Genomic DNA, 23,693 nt, shown 5'->3' with positions numbered 1-23,693 from the left:
GAAAAAAGAAAATCCTTGCAGACATATCCCAGGACCTCCCTAGATAGTTGGAGGGAGAGATGGAGGGAGGGATGGATGGATGGATTGATGGATGGATGGATGGATGGATGATTACTCACTTCTTTAATCCGCAGTCTGTGGCTGGCTGTCTATGCTGCCGCCTGCTGGTGGAGAATGTTAGTAAACTGTTCACTGACAGTTTGGTTAGCTGTCATCATCACGCCTCGCCACCTCTTACGTTAGCTAGCTAACTAAATGTCTTATTGCGATGAACTGGGAATTTATTGATCATGGCTAACCTACGGATTTTGTTAGCTACCCTGGTTGTTCAAGCATTCCTGTACAAAAACTGTGAGGGTGAGTGACTTGTTTTGTTCATGAGCTGCTGCCGTCATCAAGGCAAAGGAGTGTGGAGTTAGCTTTTAGCTGACGTTAGCTAGCCATGGACGACACATTGAATTGACACATAGCTAGACATTAAATCAGACTTTATTTGTACAAACCCTGGCGACTCTTTAAATACATTTAATGTAAATGTAACAACACGATATCTTACCGTCTTTCTATCGCTGTCGGAGCTAGATAGGCTGGTCTGCAGAAGTTAAAATGTGTTTTAGGTAGCTCAATGAATTATTTAGCTGTAAACAACAGAGCTTGACTAGCTAGCTAGCTAAGCCTCAGCTGTTTGTAGTCAAGGTTATTTAACTTGCACAACTAAAGAGACGGTTGTCACCGCTCTGTACAATATTTTCCTAATATTTTGTAAACGTTTAATTACCTATTTGTCTTACAGTAGCGATATCATTATGATGATGGATATTATTGTGATGACGGTGTAGCTAATACAACAAGTGTACCTGTTTCTAATAGTAGATTAATATACAGTTTATCATGATATGAAGCCTGGTGAGTCTAGTGTGTTAACTCATCTTCATCTGTGTGTTTGTATGAAGCAATATTCCACTTTTGCTTCTGTGTATAAGAGATTAGAAAGTAATAACAGTATGTTGCTCATATGTGTAGCTCGTTATCTGATTGGGCAGAGTAGGAGTGGTCACTTGTGACATTTATACCTATGGAAAGTCTGAAATGTCAGTCTCATTTCATGTTTAGTCAGAATCTTCTTCCTTATTTCTTCTCTGGTTGTTTTGTTTTGCGTATTTGACCACCCGCATCTGTCATGTAGGTGTTGGCATTGCATGAGTCAGCACCACAAAACAAATTAACTCTACATTTCCCCCATTTGATGTAGATGGCACTAAAGTTCAAGTGCACGTGTGTGGGTTTTCTAACAACCAAATCCAGCACACAGGCTCACTAGCAAAGTTGCTTTCTAATGAGAATCCAATGTGGGCTTTTGCAGAAGTACTGGAATGTGACATCATTTCTGTGTCCTTAATAATCTTTGCAATGCTTCACCCATCTGAAATTTTTCCTTTTAGTACTTGGAGTATTTAAGTGGTGCTGCTGCATAGTTGTTTTACTCTCTAACCTTGTCAGGTAGCTTAGTGATATCAGCAAATATTGAACGGATAATATTGTATTGTGATAAAACATGTGCTTTACACCCCTAATTGTTTGTAAGTCCATAGCTTATAATGTTATGTATACTGTTGGCTGGTGTTGCCCTCTACTGCACATGATGTGTACTGTATGTTCCGGCACAGCTGAGAAGAAAATAAAGTACTTTGCTCATACATTTGATGAGCAATGATGATGATACGTTTTGTAAAGTCCAGTATTTTTAATTATGCAAACTATTTAGTTTTACACTGTGTTGCTTCTTCTGCCCTCTCCCTCCTTGCAGCTCTGTGGTGTAACTGCACCACTGCCCAGTGCGAGAAGACAGGCTACCAGTGTGAGACCGATGGAGCCTGCAAGGCCTCCACTTCCTTAATAAATGGCCATGAGCAGCACATCCGTATCTGCATCACACGGGACAATCTTGTGCCCCCCGGACAACCGTTCTACTGCCTCAGTGCAGAGGGCTTGCTCAACACCCACTGCTGCTACACAGACTACTGCAACAGCATTGACCTCAAAGTACCCTCAGGTATCACACAGCATGCACAGTATGATTGGTTCATTTAGTGCTGGTATCACCAAGTGTCTGACCTTTTAAGTTTTTTATTTTTGTATGATACAAATGTAAATATAACATACAACTTGGAGCAAATCCTTAGTACAAAAAGTTGTGTCTTTACCTGGAGGACTGTACCACACATCTAACATCCGCTCCTTATAACAAACACAAGGCAAGAACATGTTTTCTATTTCTACACAGTTTTGTGACTCATGGTTCCTGGGAAGACATGTTTCCTGTGTTGTTTTGTACAATGTCCAAAAATATTTTGCAGAGAGTAGGTGGTGAGAAGGTTCACATACACATACGCATTCATTAAAATGGTTATATGAGAATGGTCAAGAGGGAAAATAAGCAAACCTTTTATAGTATTAGTCTGCTGTTAATGCAAATTTAACACTTGTTTTTTTCACAGTAAAAGCCTTTTTACTGTAGAGAATTGAGAATTTCTTTCTTAAATAACTGGGAATAATCAATAGAAGTTAATGCAAGAGTCAAATGTTGACTTATTGTTTGCTTAGTCGAAGGCTTTATACCTTTACTTGTGTCCCTCATGGACACAAAGCAGTTCATATCAGGGAGTCTGCTTAAATGTACTAGATGTTGCCTTTTAATTCTCTGCTGTTCTCTTTTCAGTCACAACTCAGTCAGGACTCGGGGGAGGCTACGGCCCTGGTGGGACATGGGTGCTGGTGGAACTAGTCGCTGTGATTGCAGGGCCACTGTTCCTGCTGTGTCTTCTGCTGCTGATGTGTATGTTCCTGTATCAGTACCACCAGCGGGCCTACAGCCACAGGCAGCGATTGGAGGTGGAGGACCCCTCCTGTGACAACCTCTACATGGCCAAAGACAGGACCCTGCATGATCTTATATACGATCTGTCCTCGTCTGGTTCAGGCTCCGGTCAGTGCACAACGTTATAATTTAGCTGCAAACCAGCCTTCATGTTGCACTTTACACTAGTTTGACGTTTAAAAAAAGAGAATCAAATTGAAATCAGAAAACTTCTGATAACGATTCTTGTCTTTTCTAAGCAGGTTTGCCTCTGTTTGTCCAGCGAACCGTGGCGCGAACAATTGTCCTCCAAGAGATCATTGGTAAAGGTCGTTTCGGGGAGGTGTGGCGAGGACGTTGGAGGGGGGGTGATGTGGCGGTGAAGATCTTCTCATCCAGAGAGGAGCGCTCATGGTTCCGTGAGGCTGAAATCTATCAGACCATTATGCTCCGCCATGAAAACATCCTGGGCTTTATAGCTGCTGACAACAAAGGTTGTAACATCACAACATGTTGAAAAATGAACGAATAATTCACAGATTAGGGTTACTGATGTGTGTGATTTGTTTGTGGTATAATAATTCATCATCATCAAGTAATAACATTTCTTGTGTATCTCTATATTTCTGTCTCCTGCCCAGACAATGGCACGTGGACCCAGCTGTGGTTGGTGTCGGACTACCATGAGCATGGCTCGCTGTTTGACTACCTGAATCGCTACTCTGTCACTACTGAAGGAATGCTCAAACTGGCACTGTCAGCTGCCAGTGGCCTGGCACATCTGCACATGGAGATTCTAGGAACTCAAGGTAACAGCAACACTTTTCAGCTCTTTTAGTGCTGATGTGAAATTATTTCCCTTTTGAAACACGTTCCTTATGTTTTCTCCCAACAGACTAGCACAACGCCATAGATAGAAATTGATAAAAATGTTCTTGAAGACATTGTTGTATTAGTGAAGGGATTTCTAATTACTTAAACATTTGCAAGATGGCTTATGCATTGAAAAAAGATGAATGGTATACCTGTTGAAAAATAGAGACAATGAGAATCCAGTGTGGTGAGATTGCACCGAATTTCTAAATGTAAATAATTGAATGTTATATAATTTTTACCTTTAGTATAGCCCAGGGAAATTGTTTTTGCTCTTATGTCTAAGTCATCTGAGTTTATGTCCATAATCTACTGGTTACATTTTACTACTGAATCCTCTGCTTAACTATCCGTCATGGAAGATTAAAGTTGAGGACATGTTATTGCACTATTTTTACCAACCAAACTGGTGTCCCAAAAATGAAAATTGTATAGCTAGTTGTAGTTTTTAGTTTCATAAAAGAGAGTTTAGGGTTGACAATGACATGTTAAAAAACAAATTTAGAGATATGAATTGAAAAGGGTCTGAAGTGTACATTTATGTTTTGGTAGGAAAGCCAGGTATCGCGCACAGAGACCTGAAGTCCAAGAACATCCTCGTGAAGAAGAACTGCACCTGTGCCATCGCTGACCTGGGCTTGGCTGTCCGTCATGACTCTGGCACAGACACCATCGACATTGCGCCCAATCAGAGGGTGGGCACCAAGAGGTCTGTGTCAATATTCGGATTCAAATTCAGTTTTATTGTCATTAAGCAGATTACAAGCACAGAGCTAATTAAATGCAGTTAGCATCTAACCAGAAGTGCAAGAATAAAGTGATATACACATAAAGTGCAGGAGTAAGTATTGCAACTCTAAATTACAATATGTACAACAAATACAGTGTCCGTGAGTGAATATATCAAAATGTCGACAGCAGCGATTGCAAATGTGAGGTATACTTATACCTTAACAAATGAACAGTTGGATGATATGTGTACAGAACATAGTTAAACAGTGAGGTTGTTCAGATAATAAAAAATATGAATGGTGCAAGTAACATGGTATATGTACAGAACATTGTTAAATAGTATAATAATGTTGTTAAACAGTATGATTATATGCACACCTGCAGCAGCTGACCGTCCATTCTCACATATTCTCACGTTATCTTTGACACCTTTCCCAGAAAACTCTTTAACTAATAATAATTATTACAAACTGGGATTGTTTTTACATCCCTCAGGTATATGGCTCCAGAGGTTCTGGATGAGACTATCAACATGAGACACTTTGACTCATTCAAATGTGCTGATATCTATGCTTTGGGGCTGGTCTACTGGGAGATTGCACGCCGCTGTAATAGTGGAGGTCAGACTCTTGTGTTTTTACTCTGGATACTCAACCTGTGTTCTTTGATTTTTTTTTATTGATGTTAACAACTGAGATCACAGCACTGAACATTGACCTGTGTTATCAGGTATCCATGAAGAGTACCAGCTGCCCTACCATGACCTGGTACCTTCTGACCCTTCCATAGAGGAGATGAGAAAGTTGGTGTGTGACCAAAAAATACGACCCGACATCCCCAATTGGTGGCAAAGTTACGAGGTATAAAAATGATCGATTAAAGCTTAACTTTTGTCTGTATTTTTTCTCCCTGTTTAAGTTGCACTTGCACTGTGTCTTTTTTTTAAAGTTTTGGTCAATATTCATGTCTATAATCAGAACATTGCACTCATCAAAGTAATTGCTGAGATCTAGGAATGCTGTGAAATCACTAAAAACTCGTCTAAGAGGTTATCAGTTTAGTCCCCCAGGGTGAAGATTATGTATTATTATTTATTAAAAATAAATATATATATTAATATATGCTTATAATTCGTACTCAAAATATATTTGTCACACTGTTTATTGACTGTTTTCCTATGCCATGAGGGATGCACATTTCGGGCGCACTTGTTCTCGGTTATAACGCTAAACTGATGGCCTTTTTACAACTAGAGCCAGACGCATCAGCCAGTATCACTAGATTATCAGTATTTTTTATATATATTTTTCCAATTGGCCAGCACATATCTTGGTCACATTCTTCCTCATTAAAAATCTTTATGTTTAAGTGATTTTCTTATGTAGACAAATAAAAAAAAATAAAAAAAGTAAGGCTTGCGAATATCAATAATCAGCTTTAAAAATGCACATTTACATTTGTTGGGCTTTACTTACAACCTGTCAGATTGTCTGACGTGTTTCTTGCCCAATCGGATTTTCCAGATCTCAGCAATGATGGCCAAAGCTGTGATAATAACACCAATGATGGAATAAAGTGATTTGTCCATAAACGTTCTTTTTGTAATGCAACTTTTTTATGTTTTTATTTATATTTTCAAACCAAATTTGTGGATTGACATTGGCAACACAACACTTGTACAGGAACAGGGTCTTTCAAACACTAAACATACTGACTACTTAAGCTACATTTATATCATCATAATCAGTCATGCTCTACTGCTCTTAATCCTTATTTGCTTTTCCCCACTACTGGTCCAGGCCTTGCGGGTTATGGGCAAAATCATGAGGGAGTGTTGGTATGCTAACGGAGCTGCCCGCTTGACGGCCCTGCGCATCAAGAAGACCCTCTCCCAGCTCAGCATTCAAGAGGACATTAAAGTCTGAGCAGTCAGTCGGCAGAGCTCCGAGAAGGAGCCCTGAGCAGGTGCCAACTTCCAGACTGTAGGACACTGAGAGGAGGCGGCAGGGCCTTCTACAAAGAACGCACAAAGTAAGTGAATATGATGGAGATTCGCACTTTGTAAAATATGACTACATAGACATTCCTGCCAGTTTTGAAGCCACTTGATTTTTTGACAAACCCTACCTCGCTTACCCAGCCAAACTACCAAGAACACCTTTCCTACCCTCAGCTACTGCTGCCCTTTTTGTTCCTTTCTACATTCCGTACTATTGAGGATCCTTGGATGTGTACTTGTATGCAATCGATAACAGGATATGTAATTAACCATTCAACATTTTGAAAATCTGTTGCTGATATTTCCTCAAAGTCTCTTTGATCACAGTCACTTAATAGTTAACTAACAGCATTTTTGCTCTTTTTTGTCTTCGAAAGGGTGCAAGCTGGGAGGGTTAGGCATGTTTTTAACTTACTTCTTTCTGTTATTTAAATGACTAGATCTTGTGTGGCTGTTGTGCAGGTTTCTCTGTCTCACCTACAGCTTACAGACACATCACAAACTGCTTAGAAATCCTTCAAAGACAATAATCCATCTGGTTCTGCTACAACTGTGTTGTTTAGTTGTCTGCAGATTACCATGTAAGCATGTACAAAGCAGTTGAGGAAGCTTGTGTAAATGCAGCCCATTTGCTTTCAACAAGGTGTTGTAAGACTTTGAAGTCACTGGAGCATAAGTGCAACTTGCCGAACATGATTTGGCCTTTGGACCACTTGCCTGGAGCCCTTCCATAAGCTGTTGTAAACCTCAGGTTTTCCTTATGTTTTTGTATGTTTAGAACCATGTTATTTAACAATGTTTAATACATATTTAGTATTATTAAGCAAAAATGCATTTCACTTGGACAGTTACATGTAGAGCAACAGCTGCCAGGGACTTGATACAGTATTTTCTGTCCTTGACCTTTTAGCTGACATACTTGCTGGCTTCAGATTGGGACACTTCTTACAAAACACATGTATAATATTTGAATGGTGGTATTCCAATCTGATTGTCTCTCGATCAATCTAGACCATAACCTGCCATGAGAGGAAACGTGGCTCCAGCCCCTCAGATAAGCTGGTACACGCAACATTCTGATACACCTTTTGCCATTTGCAGCAGCCAATACTAATTACAATGTACTTTAAATACAGGGCAAAAACGTTTAATTTTTAATACACTAACTTCAGGAATCTGAATAATAGTTTGTTTTTATGTTGTTGTTTTTTTATATTGTCGAAGCATGTCAAATGTTCTTTTCCCCTCAGGGTGCATTTTCCCTGGCCAAGTATAACTACTGCACATAAAATAGCTTTTTAAGGTGATACTTGTATAAATAAATGGATGTTGGTACTTAGTTTAAGATGGTTAAATCTTTTATATCAGCTTTTTGGTTGGTGGGATGATACTTACTTCTATCTTGACTCTTGCTGTAATTTTTGACCTCTGAAGTGACTTTACAGTATGTGTCTGACACTGCTTATGTTGACTTTCTCCTATAGTCCTCTACTACTGCAGAGCAGTATTTGATTCTTAATCAATGTTTTCCCCTCACAACCCCTTTTTTTCACCATACAATACCTCCTTAATGTACAAATTGTATGTGGATTGTTTCAATCAAGGAAACATCGTCAGAAACCACATTTAACTTGTTTCAGGAAAAAGCTGCACTTTTGTCTTTAGCTGTATGCAAATTCAATAGGTACTGTCTGTATGTAGTCTTTCCCATGCTATTTATATTTGTATGCTGTGAGTCTATATAAAAGCCTGAAAGGCCACATGTGCACTACTACTGACCTTGCAGCTTTTAAACCAAATTGTTGAACAACAATGAGAATGTTTATATAAATCATGCCAACCAGTTGTAGTACAATTTAACTGGAAACTGTAAAGAGTCTGACTTTTTCTTTGAGATAAGAAATATTGAAACTAAATACTACTAAAATGTCTCAATGCTGTCTCACAAATGTGTTTGACCAATACTTAAAATCACTTGCTCACTGCACTGTATTGTATTAGTCTAACAGGATGTATGTAAGAACGACTAGACTGCACTTGATGCTGTTGTTTTTGACCGTGGAGCTCTACTGTTTGATAGGTGTAGTGTTGACTATATTTATACACCCAAAGGGGAATGCTTGTCAAATTGGATCGGTCTTACAACGTATGCAAATGCATAGTGTATTTCAGGTTTTAATACCTTGCTCAAAGTAACCTCATGGATAATTAGGAGGGTGTAAGTCAAATAAATGAGGTATTATTCTACAGTTTGCAAATCCCAAGTCTATGTCAGGTCATGGCAAAGAAACAACTGCATCTATGTAAAAAAAAAAAAAACGTCATGACTTCAATTATGTACCTTATAATATGGAGTAATAAATGCAATTGTTTTCCTATGTGGTGTCCATTTACTTTACATTCTTTCCTCTTGGCCAACTCTAACTTTATATTTAAAAAAAAAGAGATTCCAAGTGGTATGTCAGTGTTGTTTAGACCTTGTTTTTGCTGGCCGGTAAGTAAATAAGTTAATGTTGGTTTAATGAAAAGCTTAAGTTAGTTGTCAGTGCTATCATATCAATGCTACCCAGTTACATCTTTAGACACAAGTTAAATGCGATTTATAAGATTTGTGCATTTAACAACTACATGGGTAATTAGAGACTGCAGACCTCCACCCAGACATTCCCCATCTAACAATGTTAAATCTTGGGCATTTTCCCAGTTGGGAACTCATTTGTTTGACTATTCTGACACCACATGAATGCAGCGCAAATGCCCTACCTCACATGGTTAACAGAATTGGAAAATAATTTGTGTATCTGTGACGTGATTCTGATCCATTCCCAAATGTAATGGATTCTTCCTTGGTTCATGCTGCAGCTTTCCACCATTTTCATGATAGTTTTTTCTGTAATCCTGCTGACAGACAAACAAACCAAAAAGCATAGCCTTCTTCGGAGCTAATAAAAATAATCTTACCAATTACAACAAACTCTTAAAGAACTTTTTATTGCTCATGCTTTCAATCAGAATCTCAATGCCGATTACTACAAAACTGTCCATTTACATACAGTTGTACGCATTCCATTTCATATATACCAAAACAGAAAGTATGACTATTTCCTGGTCCCTCCTCTTTAAGAAAATTGTAAGGAAATGCTGGTTTTGAGTGAATTTGATAAAGTCCCCTAAACACAATGAACAGAAAAGGGTTGTATAAATGCATAAAACTTGATGTTCAGATATGTCATCATTGACTGTATCGGACCTCAACATAACGCTCCAAAATTGTTCAAAATCCAAAAACAAACAATGCCACAAAAACATTGGTTTTCTATTAATGGGCCACTTTTTAAAAAACTGATGAGATTTTGCAGCATGGAATCAATAAGCAATTCCCTTTAACGCTAATGCCAAACCCCAAAGTGTAAGTAACAAACTGGGCAGATAACAAGGTCTTTAAAGTAACATGTACAAGCCGTTTAACATTGTGTTATACAGGACAACACAGACAAAACATAAAACCCATAAATATCCAGGATACAGCACCATTTATGTCATCTCATACAGCAGATTTATCAATGCTGTTCTGGATTTTACAAATGAGGTTGTCTCGAGAGCCTTAAGTGCTCTTTCTGGTTTGCTGAATTCTCTGCACACTGGTGACTGTGGTAACATGATTTCATTGTTGACAAATGTACATTTAAATTTTGGAGCAACAAGTCTGAAGGTGAAACCTGCAAAAGGCTTGACTCATTAAAAATTGAGTTAGACCATGACCAAGATTTTCAAATAAAACTGACCAGTGCAGACAACTGGCCATCTCCAAGGCATAGTGTTTGAATGATAAATTAAGCTAGATATTTTTTAAGCTATTCACACAAAAGTAGCATGAAGCTAGTTTTTGTATGTATGTACAGTATTTACCACACAAAGAGTACATACAGATAAATACTTCTGTAACCATATGACCATCAATATTCAAATTGGTAGTTAATCAAGGTAAAAATGATTTAGAATTATATTCTCCACCTGCATGTAAATAATCAAACTAGCTGGATAACAAAATAATTTCAGCCGGAAAACACAATCCATACTTATATGTATAAAGAACTGGCCTTAAGCAATGGTCAGGAACGAGCCAGAACAAAAACACACACCGAATGTTAATCTGAGAAAGTTACATATTGTTTAAAATTACCCTAACATAGGCTTATGTGCATCTAGATTTCAGTCTTTTTATAAAAATGAAATGCTGCCAAAAAAAGGCAAGACAGGTATAATCAGTTTTCCTTCAGCTTGTAACTGATTACATCATTTATACTATTGGGGAAACACATTTAATCAAAACATTAATGGTCCTACGCTTAAGCTAACGCTAAGGTGGGAATGATGCCTTGTCATCCCGAGAGGATACAACTCTTCCTTATAGGTCTCTAGTGCTTTTACATCTCTCTTGGCTCTCTCTCGGCTTGGAATTTGGCTCAATTTACAGGAGCTAGGGTATGTCTTGTGCTACTACAATTGTATCGCCGTGTGTGGATATAGAAGGTCTGGTTACAGGAGATGGGTGATGATACTTATATAATGTCAAAATTCACCTCTCGCATGCCTTTTCTTTCTCCCTTCGCTCTGACCTCTTAAAACGGTAGCCTTTGCTTGTTTGAGTTACTTCATCAAGCTGTGCCTGTGGACAGAAAAATCTAATAATCACTCATTTTACTATTAACATGTTTAGGATGTATAAATAGTTACACGGCTTTTAATACTACTGGTTTTAATAGTACTTATTGTATTTACACTATGATGTTGCCTCTATTAAAAATGTGTTGGTTCCAAAAAATCTTGAGAATGCTACCGAACTGTACTTACCCTCTTCTCCATCAGTCAGCACTAGTGCCTGTAGAATATCTGAAAGGGAGACAATTCCCTTCACCACATCCTGCTCGTCTACCACCACCAGCCTGTGCACCTAAAGAACATCAATGTTACTTTTTATTCCTTTGAGTTTTTATTTAATGCAAAATTGGAGAAAAGATGGTTATAGCTTTGTTTGATGTGTCCCTCGATTCAGGACTTTGATTGAAAAAGAAGAATAAAGTATGGAGGAGCATTTCAGACATTGTTCATCATAAGTAGGGTTGGGTACCGAATCCTGTACTTTTACCGGTACTGACCCAATCACGCGAGTATTGGTTCACGTAAAATCATATGGTGCCAAACTTCGGTACCTGAGAGCGTGCAAGCGCAAGCTTTTTTGTCCTCTCTGCATGTTGACAGAAAGCGGAGCACACGCACGCATGGCAACAAAGCATTTCACAGTGCTTTACATGAAACATTAAAGAGCAATTAAAAACGGTCATGATGAAAAAACTGGCTAAAAAAGAATAATATACAAATACAAAAAGTAGAATAATTATTCAATTTAATAGGTTGTAGGGACGGGTTTGGGAGGAGAGGGAGAAGTTTTATTTTTATTTATTTATATAAATATATATATATATATATATATATATATATTTTTTAACAAATCAGTTGTAGGCATTTGAAACTGTTGCTTTAAGTAATAGACTAAGACACTTTTAAAGTTACTATTGATAAAAAGGTTCAAACCCACGAATCGCTGCTTGCGGTTATATTTTTTTGTAATTACTCAGGGAAAGTACAGAAAAAAGTACTATTTTTCTAAAGGTACACAGAACCGAATTTCAGGTAACGGTATTGGTAGTGCTATTGGTCCAAATGCGGAAAGTACCCAACCCTAATCATGAATTATTCATGTTTAATAATATATTTAGTAATAGCCTAAAGCAACAGAGGGAAAACAGGCCATAAGAGACGGACACATAATGACCTCCAACTCTCACCTCGGCCTCCACGAGTCTGTTGATGATGGCCTGCAGGGTCTCGTGCCTGTGGCAGGTCAGCACTCCTTCAAAGTACTGAGAGCGGTGCTTCAAGGCTTTGGTCACTGTCACATCCAAGTTGTTGTACGTCTTCTCTGCTGCCAGATTCTGTATGAACACAGGCCTTCAGGTTCAAATGTTTCTTTATCTTAAACTGCGTGTTAAATACAATAACATTTTTAGCCAGCAGAAATGAGTATCCCAAGCAAAGCTGGGTAAAATATATGACGCTGTAGGTCATATCGCCAAACTGTACTCTTAATATAAGAACTGCACTGATTACTCAATTAATGGATCAACAGAAAATTAATTGTCAACTATTTAGAGAATACAGGAATTGTTTTCAAGCAAAATTTCCCAGGATTTGCTGGTTAAAGCTTCTCAAATGTGATGATGTGGTGCTTTTATTTGTCATATCTGATTGTTATGTAAATATTTTGGGGGTTTGGACAGTTGTTGAAAGCAAGCAATTTTAAGGCATCATCTTGGGATTTGGGAAATTAAAGCAGGCATTTTCACTGTGTGCTTATAAGCAACAACAAAAAAGGTAAAAGACAGATAACTTACTATAACATCAAATTTAGAGTAGATATCCACCACTCGACCTGGAAGAGAGGCAGCGTATCAGTACACAAACTAAATTCAAGAGGTCTCTGGTCATTAAATGCAAAATCAACAAGTATGTTATTTCAACCAGCCCACATACCTTTGTCATCCACAACGGGGAGCGCCGACACTCGCTGCTCAACAAAAATACCCAGCGCTGTGTACAGCGGAGTGTCTGTGCGGACCACTGCTATGTTCTGGAATGTTCCAATGTTTAGGTCCTCTAAGGTTTGTTTCAAGAACGACGGTTTTGGCATCTCCGATATCTGAAAACAATAACAAGAGATTGTGCAAACTTTTCTTTAACTATAGGACAATTGTATGTCTTCGTTAAAGAGTTTTGTAATTTGCCATTTTCCCAAACTGTAGACAACAGTCTTTACTCTGTATTAGAAGCCTGCCACGTTATTAACAGACTCAAACACTAGTATTCAATGTAGTAGGAGTAGTGGGATTAGTAGGAGTAGTAGTAGTAGTAGTAGTAGTAGTAGTAGTAGTAGTAGTGAGGAGAGAAAACAAGAGGGCTTACAAAAAGCTTCAGGAACTTGAGAATCCTCTTGTGTGTGAGAATATATAGTGTGTTCCCAGTCAGGGGGTCGATTACAGGCAGTCTGTGGATCTTATTCTTCAGCAGTGATGATACTGCATCATACAAACTGTGACAGAGAAGTTTAATTTTATTAATAGTTTAATTTAAAAAAGTGAAAGGAAATAGAGCTAAGAGATAGTAACTAATGTTAGCTCATCAACTGTTGGTAACTTGAAGTTATTACCTTCAAGTGAAGCATTTGTCTGATAAATACTGTTTACAAACATAATCGTAATTGTATTTCCTCATCAACATTTGCTGGAAATGGGCCAACTTTAAAGAGTTACTGCCACAGTATAAATCATCAGATGCCCCATAGTTGTATGTCCCAGCATGTAACATTTGTGTCTTTTGACACCAAAATACAGATGCCTGGAAGTACTACTGTCCAACCAAGAATAAATAGAAAATAAACAAAACTCACCTTGCATTTGGAGATATACTAACCAAGGGCTTAAAAGAGTCTTGAAGGTACAACTCTGTTATAATCAAGAACAGACAATAAAGTCAAAACCTTAAAGATTAGACAAGTCGATTAAAAAATGCACATAACATATTAAAGTTTCTCACCTCTCCATGTTTCAATTTTGTGTTCTTCCAACTCATATATCTGAACCTAAAAGGTAACAAAAAGAGATAGGGTTAACCTATTTAAGAGGAACTAAGAAAGAAATCCAGACAAGCTCAATACAAATGGAAAAGGAGCATGGGCACATTAAGAAACATATTAGTTAAAACCCTACCTTATTACAAAACAAGTCTGAAGTTGAACTCTAAAGCGCCAATATCATGTTCATTTTCAGGTTCATAATTGTATTTTGAGGTTGTACCAGAATAGGTTTCTGTGGTTTTATTTTGAAAAACACCATCTTTTTTGTTGTATTGCACATTGCTGCAGATCCTGTTTTCACCCTGTGTCTTTAGGTCTCTGTTTTAGCTCCAGAGTGAGACATCTCACTTCTTTACTATCTTTGTTGGGAGTTACATGTGCACAGTAGCTAGGTATGATCACATCAGCTAGATAACTCTTTCTCCTACTTTGGTCAGTACAAGGCAGGATTGGCTGGGAGACTTCTTCTCAACAAGGGTGCACTTGTGAAATACCTCCAGAACAGGGACATGGAAGTAGTTCTTTTGTAGATTATGGTGAACTAGTGTGTGTTGTAGCAGTATTTTGCCATTGAGATGGCATAGCATGCTAGAAATAGCATGTGCTACGGTTAGCCACTTTGTCTGGGGTAGTTACCGCATGGATAGTTTTTATGCGTGTGGAAGCACCAGAGACACAAAATAACACCCCAAATCCCAGAAAAAGGGATTTTAAAAAAAATAATATGGGCACTTTAAGATTTCAATTTTTACACCTTATCTTACAATTAAAAGGACTAGGACCATTTGGTGTCCACCATCTTACCAATGGAGATTTGTAGTAGCGATGTAGGATGTTAATAAAGTCTGTGATGGTCAACATACCTGTGGAGATGCATGAGGAGAATCCAGTTAGTATTTTTCAAGTCAGTCCTTTATTACATTTTGTTTTATACTGAGTGAAAATGTACCAAATGAAAATTGCCCATACCAACAAAGCACTGCTTTTTGCTGTCCCACAGGGGTGCCGCTCTTACCCCATTTGAAACAAGGGCAAAAAATGCCTTCTTCACCTGTAAAATGAATCACACCCAACGTCTCAGTCTAAATTAGCTAATCAGAGCAGGTTTTCCCTACTGTAATAAGGCTTCAGCACAATACCTAAGTAGGCATGGGCTAGGGCTGGGCAATATATCGATATTATATCGATGTTGTGATATGAGACTAGATATTGTCCTAGATTTTGGATATCGAAATCTCATGACATGACATAAGTGTTACCTTTTCCCGGTTTTAAAGGCTGCATTCCAGTAAAGTGATTTACTTTTCTGAACTTACCAGACTGTTCTGTTTTATTATTTGCTTTTTCCCCACTTAGACATTATTTCCACATTACTAATGATTATTTATCTAAAATCTAAGTGTGAAGATATTTGGTTAAAGCACCCACTGTCAAACCTAGAATATCAGGTATTTGGTCAAGAATGTCATGATATCTGATTTTTTTCCGATCGCCCAGCCCTACCATGGGCCAATATCATTCTGACAGTATTATAACTTTTAGCAAAAATAGCACTTTTTTTTTTAACCGTCTGGATAAAATTAAACAAACATTTTTTTCCACTGAACCCAGTGTATTTTATTTTTAATCACACTGCTTACTGGCAAAGAGACGGATTACTAAACTACAGTTTTTCGCCTTGACCACTCATTAAAAAAACACCTCATACCTTTGGGATGTAGTATAATCCAAAATGACGTGACATTGCTTTTTTTTTTCTCTAATTAAAAAAGGTAAAAATCTTCTCAAGGGAGGACCCCTATACCCAGTGGCCCCTATACCCGGAGGGTTATTTGGTGGTAAAAACCTAAGTCGCCCACAAACCTTGGGAAAACACTGTAGACATATATTCAATTTTCATTATGTAAAGCTTTTGTTTTACCTGAAGTGATGTATCAAACACAACCAGTTTGGAGCTGGTAGGTACGAGGTCATAACACCGGTGGGACTTCATAAACCTGGTGTACACATTGTGCTCTGGGTCTGGAGGAATAAGAGAAACTATTAATAACACTTTTTTGATGTATTCAAATGTCACTTTTTTTCTCAGTTTGATCTCATAAGATTATAAGTAATTTACCCTCTATGACTGGGTCATTTTTGCCATCAAGATCATCAAGAGTCACTGGAATCTGAAATAAAAAGATCAGTAAATTTCAGTTTGTGTAGGTGACCTTGTGAATATATAAGCTATGTTGTTATACAAAAGCCTGCATATTGTGGCTGAATAATCCCCTGCCTAGCTAATTCATTGACTCCATCAGTGCCATAACAGGCCTGCCAAAGTGTCCAATCCGTCATACCAGATGACTTTGCAGAGTGTGAAAAGTGAGAAGTAAATAATACAATTTCAATAAAATACACTGCTATTCCTATGTTAAAAATGTTCTTGTCAAAAAGAAAGAAAAGTGGACACAGTGTACGTTTTTTCAAAAAAATGGACCAGTTACTATTTATTTGCTGAGGAAACAGGAAACCCCTGTGTTTTGCACGTTCACAGTCATAAATGTCTCACCAACAGGTCCGCTGGTTGCTTCATTGATAATGACTTCAATTGTGGAATGTAACCATAGACTGTATGAATGTAACTAACTAATATCTGTTATACACTGAGGTCAGCTAGTTAAACATAAAACAATCTATAGGTTAGCTAAGCTTTACATTTGCTAATCCTATATGTAGTTGATTCATCTGTTATTAGATTTAGATTATTTTTACACAGCTGCTATAATTGAACAGTGCCCAGCTGCTATACCGAGACAGTATAATAGCTGTTGAAGTTATTTGCAGGCTGAATAACGCAAACGTTGCTTTTAACACAATAATAACGTTAACTTAGCTTGCTAGCTAAGCATTATCAGTAAGCTAGCGTCGCTGTCTGTTGACATTAACAAACCAGTCGAGGTGACTTTCCATGTCAGCTCTGACTTTTGCGTCGGCTACACTGGTGAAGCATAACATGACAAAAGGTTAATTTCTTGCTTAAGTAACTAGCTACAGTAACTGTACATCGATACCGAGGCTGAAACCATTAAAAAAATGTGTGCCAGTTAACATTACTAACAAGTGCGCTAGCCTCGGAACTAGTTCCTCTGCCAAGAATGAGCTAGCATTAGTTAGCCGCTACCGTTAGCATGCTTTTGAAAGTCTCGTTAGTTAACTTTGTAAGAGAGTTTACGATATAAACACTCTCAAGTTACCTACATAACTTACACACTCCATATTCCTTTCGCCGTATCGCCTTCCTTTGGCGGATTCGTGTACAACACAGGATGTTGCAAAAACATTCAGGTTGGTTTTCCGCTACAACTTGCATTGAGCAACCTGAATAGCTGTTCAGTCGTAACCGTACTGCATGTAGTGTTAACGCACCACAATTTCATGTCAAATGTTGACAATACATTAACCCTTATACTATGATGTTGTGTATGCCTACATACCTTTATAGAGTAATTTAGCGTAACAGTGAGGTTAATTTAGCGTAACAGTGAGGTTACAGTTTAGCCCTCTTACTACATCCATGAGTATAGCCCAATGATATGTGATAAATGACCAGTTGTTAGTAGTACAGTAGTACATCAACCTACATAATTTCACTGTAAACTGTGCGGTAATATACTGAATAGGCAACTATTTTGCTACTTTTAGCTAATTAATCCAGCCAAAATCAGCACAATGACACATCAAATGAGTAACAGATTTATTTATATACAAAACTGTTTACAGCAATATTTCTGAATTACATTAACCCAGAAGGGGATATTGGTGGTCAAGTGCACACCATCACTTGCAACATAGTATCAAGTCAACAGATGGGAGAAAAAAAAAAACAAAAAAAAACATCAAGAGCACCTTGAGTTACAAAGGGAAGCAGATGGGGAAGTTTAAGGAACTGTAAGGCACAAGACACAGCATCCCCAGCTTCTGGTCAACCATCATCCATCAATCAACTACTTACTCAGCAAAGCACTTGATAAAAAAGTTATAATTACACACTACAAGTACAACATGACGATTATGGGGGGCGGGGGTCTTTGTAAGGCTACAGGATCAAAGCAAAACAAGTCATTTGGGATCTCAAGCATCTTGACATTAAACATGCAAGTCTACAATATGCAATTTAACTTAAATGTATGTCATCCTAGCCTGGTTTGGCTTGCATGAATCATCAAATCAAAACCATGAGCTAAATTAATAGTTAGCTTACTCTGTAGCAGTTAGCCACTTAAATAGTCTTACGCAGTGTTAAAATGCAATTTAAAAATTGCAACTCCATAATGTTCATAATTATAACGCAGTTTTAAGAATATCTACTTAGGATATTGAAGGGAGAACAAACCTGCACCACTCAAAAAGACTAATAGCATCAAACCAATTCCTAAGATTCTATTATATAGTATACAAAGGCCTTAGCTGGTAAATACCAAAGATCTATCCCAATCTGTACTAAATTTCTCTGAGGGTTGTCCAAAAGATAACATCTTTATTACAATAAGGAGAAATTAAACTGTAGAAAAAAATCATAGAGGACTAATCTGCTTAGCAGAAGAGCTTAAAATGTGAGTTGGTAGAGATACAAAAAGATTCCTCCATCACAAAGACACAGTTCAACAGTTGATTGGTGAAAGGTACCTAAAGATGAGTTGATAAAAAATTACAGTGAGAACTGTGAAACCAGTGAAATATCATTCCAGGGTGTTCAAGGAAATCCACCATTTGTGAAAGAAACTGACATTTTAACACCACATTTAAAGCAATGTGATCTGTGACTCTTCATCACTGTAAAAAAACAAACAAAAAAAACTGTTGAAATGATACCAGTCCTTAAAAAGGTAAATATCCAGCCCTACCTGTATATTAGCTCAACTACTCCAGGAATATGAGACATAAGCCAATAATGTCTCAAACATCAGATTTACAAGTAGTTATTACCATAATAGGTTCACGAAAACATTATCTGCAATAATTGGGACCAATGTTTGGCAATATTATTTTGTTTTCTGGGCATTTGCTTGTACTCAAAGTCAAGATTTTGCCCAGTTGTGGTTTACATTTCAACGACGGTGCTTCTTTGTCTAAAAAATGGATTAGGCTTGCTCTGAGAAAATTCTCCCTGTGGTTACAATTAGTTGGATGGTTTATCAAATGTTTGGGCAGTTGCCTTGCTAAGTAAATCAATCTAGTATCACAATGGATCAGAAAAGTTCAACTGCAGTGTCTTGGTGTCGGTGAGGTCACGGTTGGCAAGCTGGTGAGGTTGTGCCTTCTGTCTTCAGCAAATTAGCTTACTGATGTCCTGGATACAATTTTACATCATGGCACACTTCTTCTCCTCTGGGGGTGCATTTCCATCAGCTTTCTCCATCTCCAAAATGATCCGCTTGAAAACCTCCACAGCTGTCTGCATTGCAAGAATATTGTCATCAGTTAGGATCTGTGTAAGAATTAGTATGCATCAATGAGCTTGTTTTCAAAGAGATACCTATCATTACCTCATTCTCCTTAGCTGAGGACTCCATAAATGCAGCACCCCAAGAATCAGCAAGTTTCTTTCCCTCCTCTGGCTTGATAACCCTGTGAAAAAAATAAAATGGAAGCTCCACTTACTGAAAACACCTTTTGTATCTTTTGTATTTGCACTTGGCTACACAGGCATTTCATGTTAACAGGATCAATTTATTGTTAGTTTTGCTCTTTTCAGGGGATTTGTTGACACTAAGAACAATGCTGAATATAATTCTACTTATCCTTTAACTTCTTCACACTTAAATTAAAAATGTATTTAATGTTGAATTGTACTAAGTGTTTAAGACCAAAAGGTCCGACAGTATTATCTGTGTTATTTTTAACCTGACACTAACAGTTTATAGCCAAGATTCAATAATCATAATTACCTTTCCATGTGGAGATCTTTTTTGTTCCCTACAAGAACAGTTGGGACCCTAAAAAGAAAAGAAAAAAACTTGGTTGGAAAGATGACCGTGACAAATACTGAAGTATGGGATTTTAAAGATCCAACTGAACTTACTGAATCTTCCCAACCATGTCTAGCAGCTTGTCGTGTAGAACCTGCACAACTTCAAAACTAAACAAAGACAGACATCAAAGTACTTTTTCATACTGATCTGAGGATAGTCAGTATTTAACTCTAACCTGTATGTTGCTTACTATTATAATACATAATGCCAGTCCAAAGAACCCTATACTGTGGCATATTTGGTAAATGCAATATGGGCAACAAGCACACAAAAAAAAAAAAATCAACTACTCAAAAATGGAACATTATAAATCTAGTTCTATGGCAATTGTATGACGTGAGATGTTGGTTTCCATAACAGTGGGTTTAACCCTAGTATATCGTTGTGGGTTAGGATTAATGTATATGCATAAACCATATAGTCTGTATATGTTAGAACACAATGCTAGCGTTAGAGTGTTGTTTACATAATAAATAATGTTTTTAGACTTCTAACAGTGTATGCCTCATTATTCATACATATATGAAAACAACCACCCACTCACCTTTTATTGGAAGTCACTGAATAGACAAGGACATACCCATGGATGTCCATTGAGTGGGATTGGTGAAAAATAGAGTACTCATCCTACAGACAGAGGAGAGGTATTATAATCACATTGGGTATGACTTTTACCAAACATAAAACATTAGTAAATGGAGTCGGACATACAAGCCTATAGCTTCTAAAATAACTGGCAACTGTCAATTGAATATACCTGTCAATCTGACAGAGAACATGTCATAATAGCAGCCTAAATTAGCAAAGTTAAAGCTAAGTAATATGGGCAATGAGGCGAGGTAGACAGTGCAGACGAGTGGCATTAACTGGCTGACTAATGCTAAACTGGACATTCAAATGTCTCCACAATGTCTTGCTTAACACTAGCACAACAAATCAACGGTAGACCTAGAGATTTACTGATCACAGGTGTTGATTCAAAACCAAGGGTTTAGTGTCTGTGTAAGATGTGGTGGTAGATGATCAACTCACTTGTCCAGCTGTATCAACCAGCTGAAGATTGAAGTCTTGACCATTCACGCTGACCAATTTGTTAAAGGCTGGGGAGAGGAATAAGCCAGTTTTTCAAAACATTTCTTTAAATTACACCAAATCCATTGTGACTTGTTTTGTTGCAATATCTTATTAACAATTTGACACATACTGTTTTCGATGGTGGGGTCATAGGAGTCAACAAACTGTCCTTCCACAAACTGTATTGTAAGAGATGACTTTCCTGTGCAGGGCAAAGAATCATAACATGGTTGTTTTACTAAAGTTTTAACAAAATGTTAAGCCATTACCAAAAGTGGTGCATCTCTGTAGTATCAAGATAGGCTCCCACATATCGATAGCTTTGATTTTGGTGTACCAAAATCTGTGAGCTGTCAGATCAGAGAGAATCAATTAGATGATATTGAGTGATAGTGCTCTTCAAATACACTACAGATTCTGCTACCAAAGCCATCCAAAATGTGTGATTCTCCGTGTATCTATGGGATCACTTTGTTTCTTTACAGCTTTAATTTGTGACCTTATCTAAATTCTTTGGTGGCACCATCTGTGGTAATGGCTGCTATCTAAGTAACAAAAGATCTGATAAAGTATACAAATGTTTGCTGGCCATACAGCTGAACGTTTTGGTTAATACAGCTAACACAGAATCTGATTGGTCATATATTTAAGACAACACCGGCCACACAAGTCAATTTACTAATAAAAACGGATGGTATTAACTTGGTAGGAGATCGAATATAATTACATGCCGACTTCCTCTAACTGTGGACATTTATAATCGATTGATCTTATTAACGGATATAGAAGAAGAAGAAAAAATCCAAGGGACAAAATGTAAAGACTTATTTCCAACATAGTCTCCAATGGAATATAAAAAAAAACGGACATAAACCAAACCCCTGACATCAACTAACGTTACATACTTTTATTAGACATGCTCGACTAAAAGTTTCGACACACAGCACTTGGCTCTGACCCAGTATGTCACCGGCTGAGCTAACTTTGTTTTCACATAACACGTTACAACCAGTAACAGATGGCTATACAACATGGTAACGTTGATTATAGTGTGGTTTAGTGATCAACTGCTCAGCAAACACACAAAGCACAAAGAAACATGAACACAGGTGATCTAGCGTCACCGGTGTTCGTCGGATAGCTACGCTTAATAGGAAAACAAAGCGTTAGCCTGTTAGCTGACTAACATTAGCTGTGCACGAGCTCGTGTGCTTTACTCACCTACAGACCTGTAACCTATAACAGCAATCTTTCGATGTTTCGGTTGGGGCATTTTGGTGAAAACGTTGTTCAAAAGGTTTTAATAATGTAACGTTAGTAACTTACGCCACCTAGGTTTACTATCGAAACAAACTTTTATCGCCACATTCGTATCACATCACGTGACAACAACAAACTTTTCGGAGCTGCTGCTTGAGCTGGGCCTCGAGCCGGAGGTTCAGAGTTTAAGTAACGTTATTTATACCAAAAAAATGTATTTTTCTTTATCTGATATTCTTATCTATATCGACCGATAGTTTGAAAATATGAAATTTCCGTTCCAACTGAAATTTGAATTTAAAAAAAAAAAAGCTCGCTCAACGCGCTCACGATTCGCAAGTCAAACTGACGGAAACTGTCATTGTGTAAGCACACCGTCGTAAAACCGGTGAACACGTCATACCTGACATGGACAATTTGTACAGTAGAGGTCACCCTTCGCGCGCCTCTTGATACCTCCATGTCTGTGCATCCCTGTCAGCCAGCATGTTTTTGATTTCCAGTCTTTTAGACTTTCCCAGACTGGCTTTCCGTCAAAGAAATACAGTCCACAAGTGTAGTTTTTCCCACAATAGAACAATATGGCAGAGGTTTCTAAATGTATGTATAGAATCTTGACAGATGTCCAGCAACAACCTCATACAGGATACTATATATTTAGGCTACTAAACTAATATAAAATAAAATATATATATGTATATCTATCATACAGTACTTTTTGTGAATCTGTTTTTTTACTGTTTTTGTATATGTTGAAGTAAAGTATCTCACATGTTAGTTCTCTTTCTTCATCCTTTTTTTTCAATTGATACAATACAATTGATAATTGTCTTGTTATCAATCACATATGCTTAAAATCAGGTACTCTTTTAAAATCATTCTAGACTTGGAATGAAATAATGTTGAAGGATGGTTTATTTAGCCAAATCCAGTGAATACATTAACACCAAATAATAAAAATGTATCAGTAAACAAAAATTATCCACTTTCTGTTTCGTTTCTGATATCCCATATCTCATTCCTTTTTACCCATTAAATCTGTGCTATTCTATTGGATGAACTTGTCACTTTTAAACCCTATCCACATTATTATGTATAGTACTTTATTCTATTTTTATTTAGATCTATACATCCAATCTTATCCCACATCCTATTGTCATTTAATCTTATTTTTATCTTTTTATGACT

The 23,693-nt window shown here is 37.5% G+C and overlaps 3 protein-coding genes across 5 annotated transcripts; 1 reads left to right on the top strand and 2 right to left on the bottom strand.

The window, feature by feature from the left end:
* Positions 1 to 110: 110 nt before the first annotated feature.
* On the top strand, positions 111 to 8,837 carry LOC117943916 (activin receptor type-1B-like). Its single transcript, XM_034870351.1, has 9 exons — positions 111 to 357; positions 1,808 to 2,053; positions 2,720 to 2,986; positions 3,121 to 3,351; positions 3,499 to 3,666; positions 4,283 to 4,439; positions 4,958 to 5,082; positions 5,192 to 5,322; positions 6,262 to 8,837. Exons 1-9 carry the CDS (start codon positions 291 to 293, stop codon positions 6,385 to 6,387), a joined length of 1,518 nt encoding a protein of 505 aa, XP_034726242.1. The 5' UTR covers positions 111 to 290; the 3' UTR covers positions 6,388 to 8,837.
* A 594-nt stretch (positions 8,838 to 9,431) lies between these two features.
* On the bottom strand, positions 9,432 to 17,593 carry prkag1 (protein kinase, AMP-activated, gamma 1 non-catalytic subunit). 3 transcript variants are annotated; one of them, XM_034870104.1, is made up of 13 exons: positions 17,407 to 17,593; positions 16,274 to 16,325; positions 16,076 to 16,176; positions 15,124 to 15,205; positions 14,959 to 15,017; positions 14,115 to 14,160; positions 13,969 to 14,023; positions 13,485 to 13,611; positions 13,056 to 13,221; positions 12,917 to 12,954; positions 12,311 to 12,457; positions 11,316 to 11,415; positions 9,432 to 11,130 (listed from the first exon to the last, which is right to left on the bottom strand). In XM_034870104.1, exons 1-13 carry the CDS (start codon positions 17,413 to 17,415, stop codon positions 11,120 to 11,122), a joined length of 993 nt encoding a protein of 330 aa, XP_034725995.1. In that variant the 5' UTR covers positions 17,416 to 17,593; the 3' UTR covers positions 9,432 to 11,119. The 3 variants fall into 3 exon arrangements, with proteins under 3 accessions (XP_034725995.1, XP_034725993.1, XP_034725994.1); XM_034870102.1 differs by having other exon boundaries at positions 16,076 to 16,194; positions 17,407 to 17,559; XM_034870103.1 differs by having other exon boundaries at positions 17,398 to 17,547.
* A 661-nt stretch (positions 17,594 to 18,254) lies between these two features.
* On the bottom strand, positions 18,255 to 22,873 carry rhebl1 (Ras homolog, mTORC1 binding like 1). Its single transcript, XM_034870617.1, has 8 exons — positions 22,467 to 22,873; positions 21,376 to 21,447; positions 21,204 to 21,271; positions 20,716 to 20,798; positions 20,222 to 20,278; positions 20,088 to 20,135; positions 19,686 to 19,767; positions 18,255 to 19,594 (listed from the first exon to the last, which is right to left on the bottom strand). The coding sequence occupies exons 1-8, from the start codon at positions 22,516 to 22,518 to the stop codon at positions 19,502 to 19,504; spliced, it is 555 nt and encodes a 184-aa protein (XP_034726508.1). The 5' UTR covers positions 22,519 to 22,873; the 3' UTR covers positions 18,255 to 19,501.
* Between the last annotated feature and the right edge of the window lie 820 nt (positions 22,874 to 23,693).

The sequence above is a fragment of the Etheostoma cragini genome, chromosome 4, assembly GCF_013103735.1.
Source record: "Etheostoma cragini isolate CJK2018 chromosome 4, CSU_Ecrag_1.0, whole genome shotgun sequence".
Taxonomy (NCBI): Eukaryota; Metazoa; Chordata; class Actinopteri; order Perciformes; family Percidae; genus Etheostoma; species Etheostoma cragini.
Note: the sequence above shows the minus strand (reverse complement) of the source record. Positions and strands in the feature narration are given on the sequence as shown.

Excerpts from the sequence above, each read along its gene's own strand:
- LOC117943916 (XM_034870351.1), top strand. The coding sequence starts at position 291 with ATGGCTAACCTACGGATTTTGTTAGCTACCCTGGTTGTTCAAGCATTC. Across the intron at positions 358-1,807 it reads CCTGTACAAAAACTGTGAGG|CTCTGTGGTGTAACTGCACC; the intron begins GTGAGTGACTTG and ends CCCTCCTTGCAG. Across the intron at positions 2,054-2,719 it reads TGACCTCAAAGTACCCTCAG|TCACAACTCAGTCAGGACTC; the intron begins GTATCACACAGC and ends TTCTCTTTTCAG.
- prkag1 (XM_034870102.1), bottom strand. Across the intron at positions 13,222-13,484 it reads TCAAGTTCCTGAAGCTTTTT|ATATCGGAGATGCCAAAACC; the intron begins GTAAGCCCTCTT and ends TATTGTTTTCAG. Across the intron at positions 11,416-12,310 it reads ACAGACTCGTGGAGGCCGAG|GTGCACAGGCTGGTGGTGGT; the intron begins GTGAGAGTTGGA and ends GATGTTCTTTAG.
- rhebl1 (XM_034870617.1), bottom strand. The coding sequence starts at position 22,518 with ATGCCCCAACCGAAACATCGAAAGATTGCTGTTATAGGTTACAGGTCT. Across the intron at positions 21,272-21,375 it reads TGACCCCACCATCGAAAACA|CCTTTAACAAATTGGTCAGC; the intron begins GTATGTGTCAAA and ends TCCTCTCCCCAG. Across the intron at positions 20,279-20,715 it reads TCAGTGACTTCCAATAAAAG|TTTTGAAGTTGTGCAGGTTC; the intron begins GTGAGTGGGTGG and ends GTCTTTGTTTAG.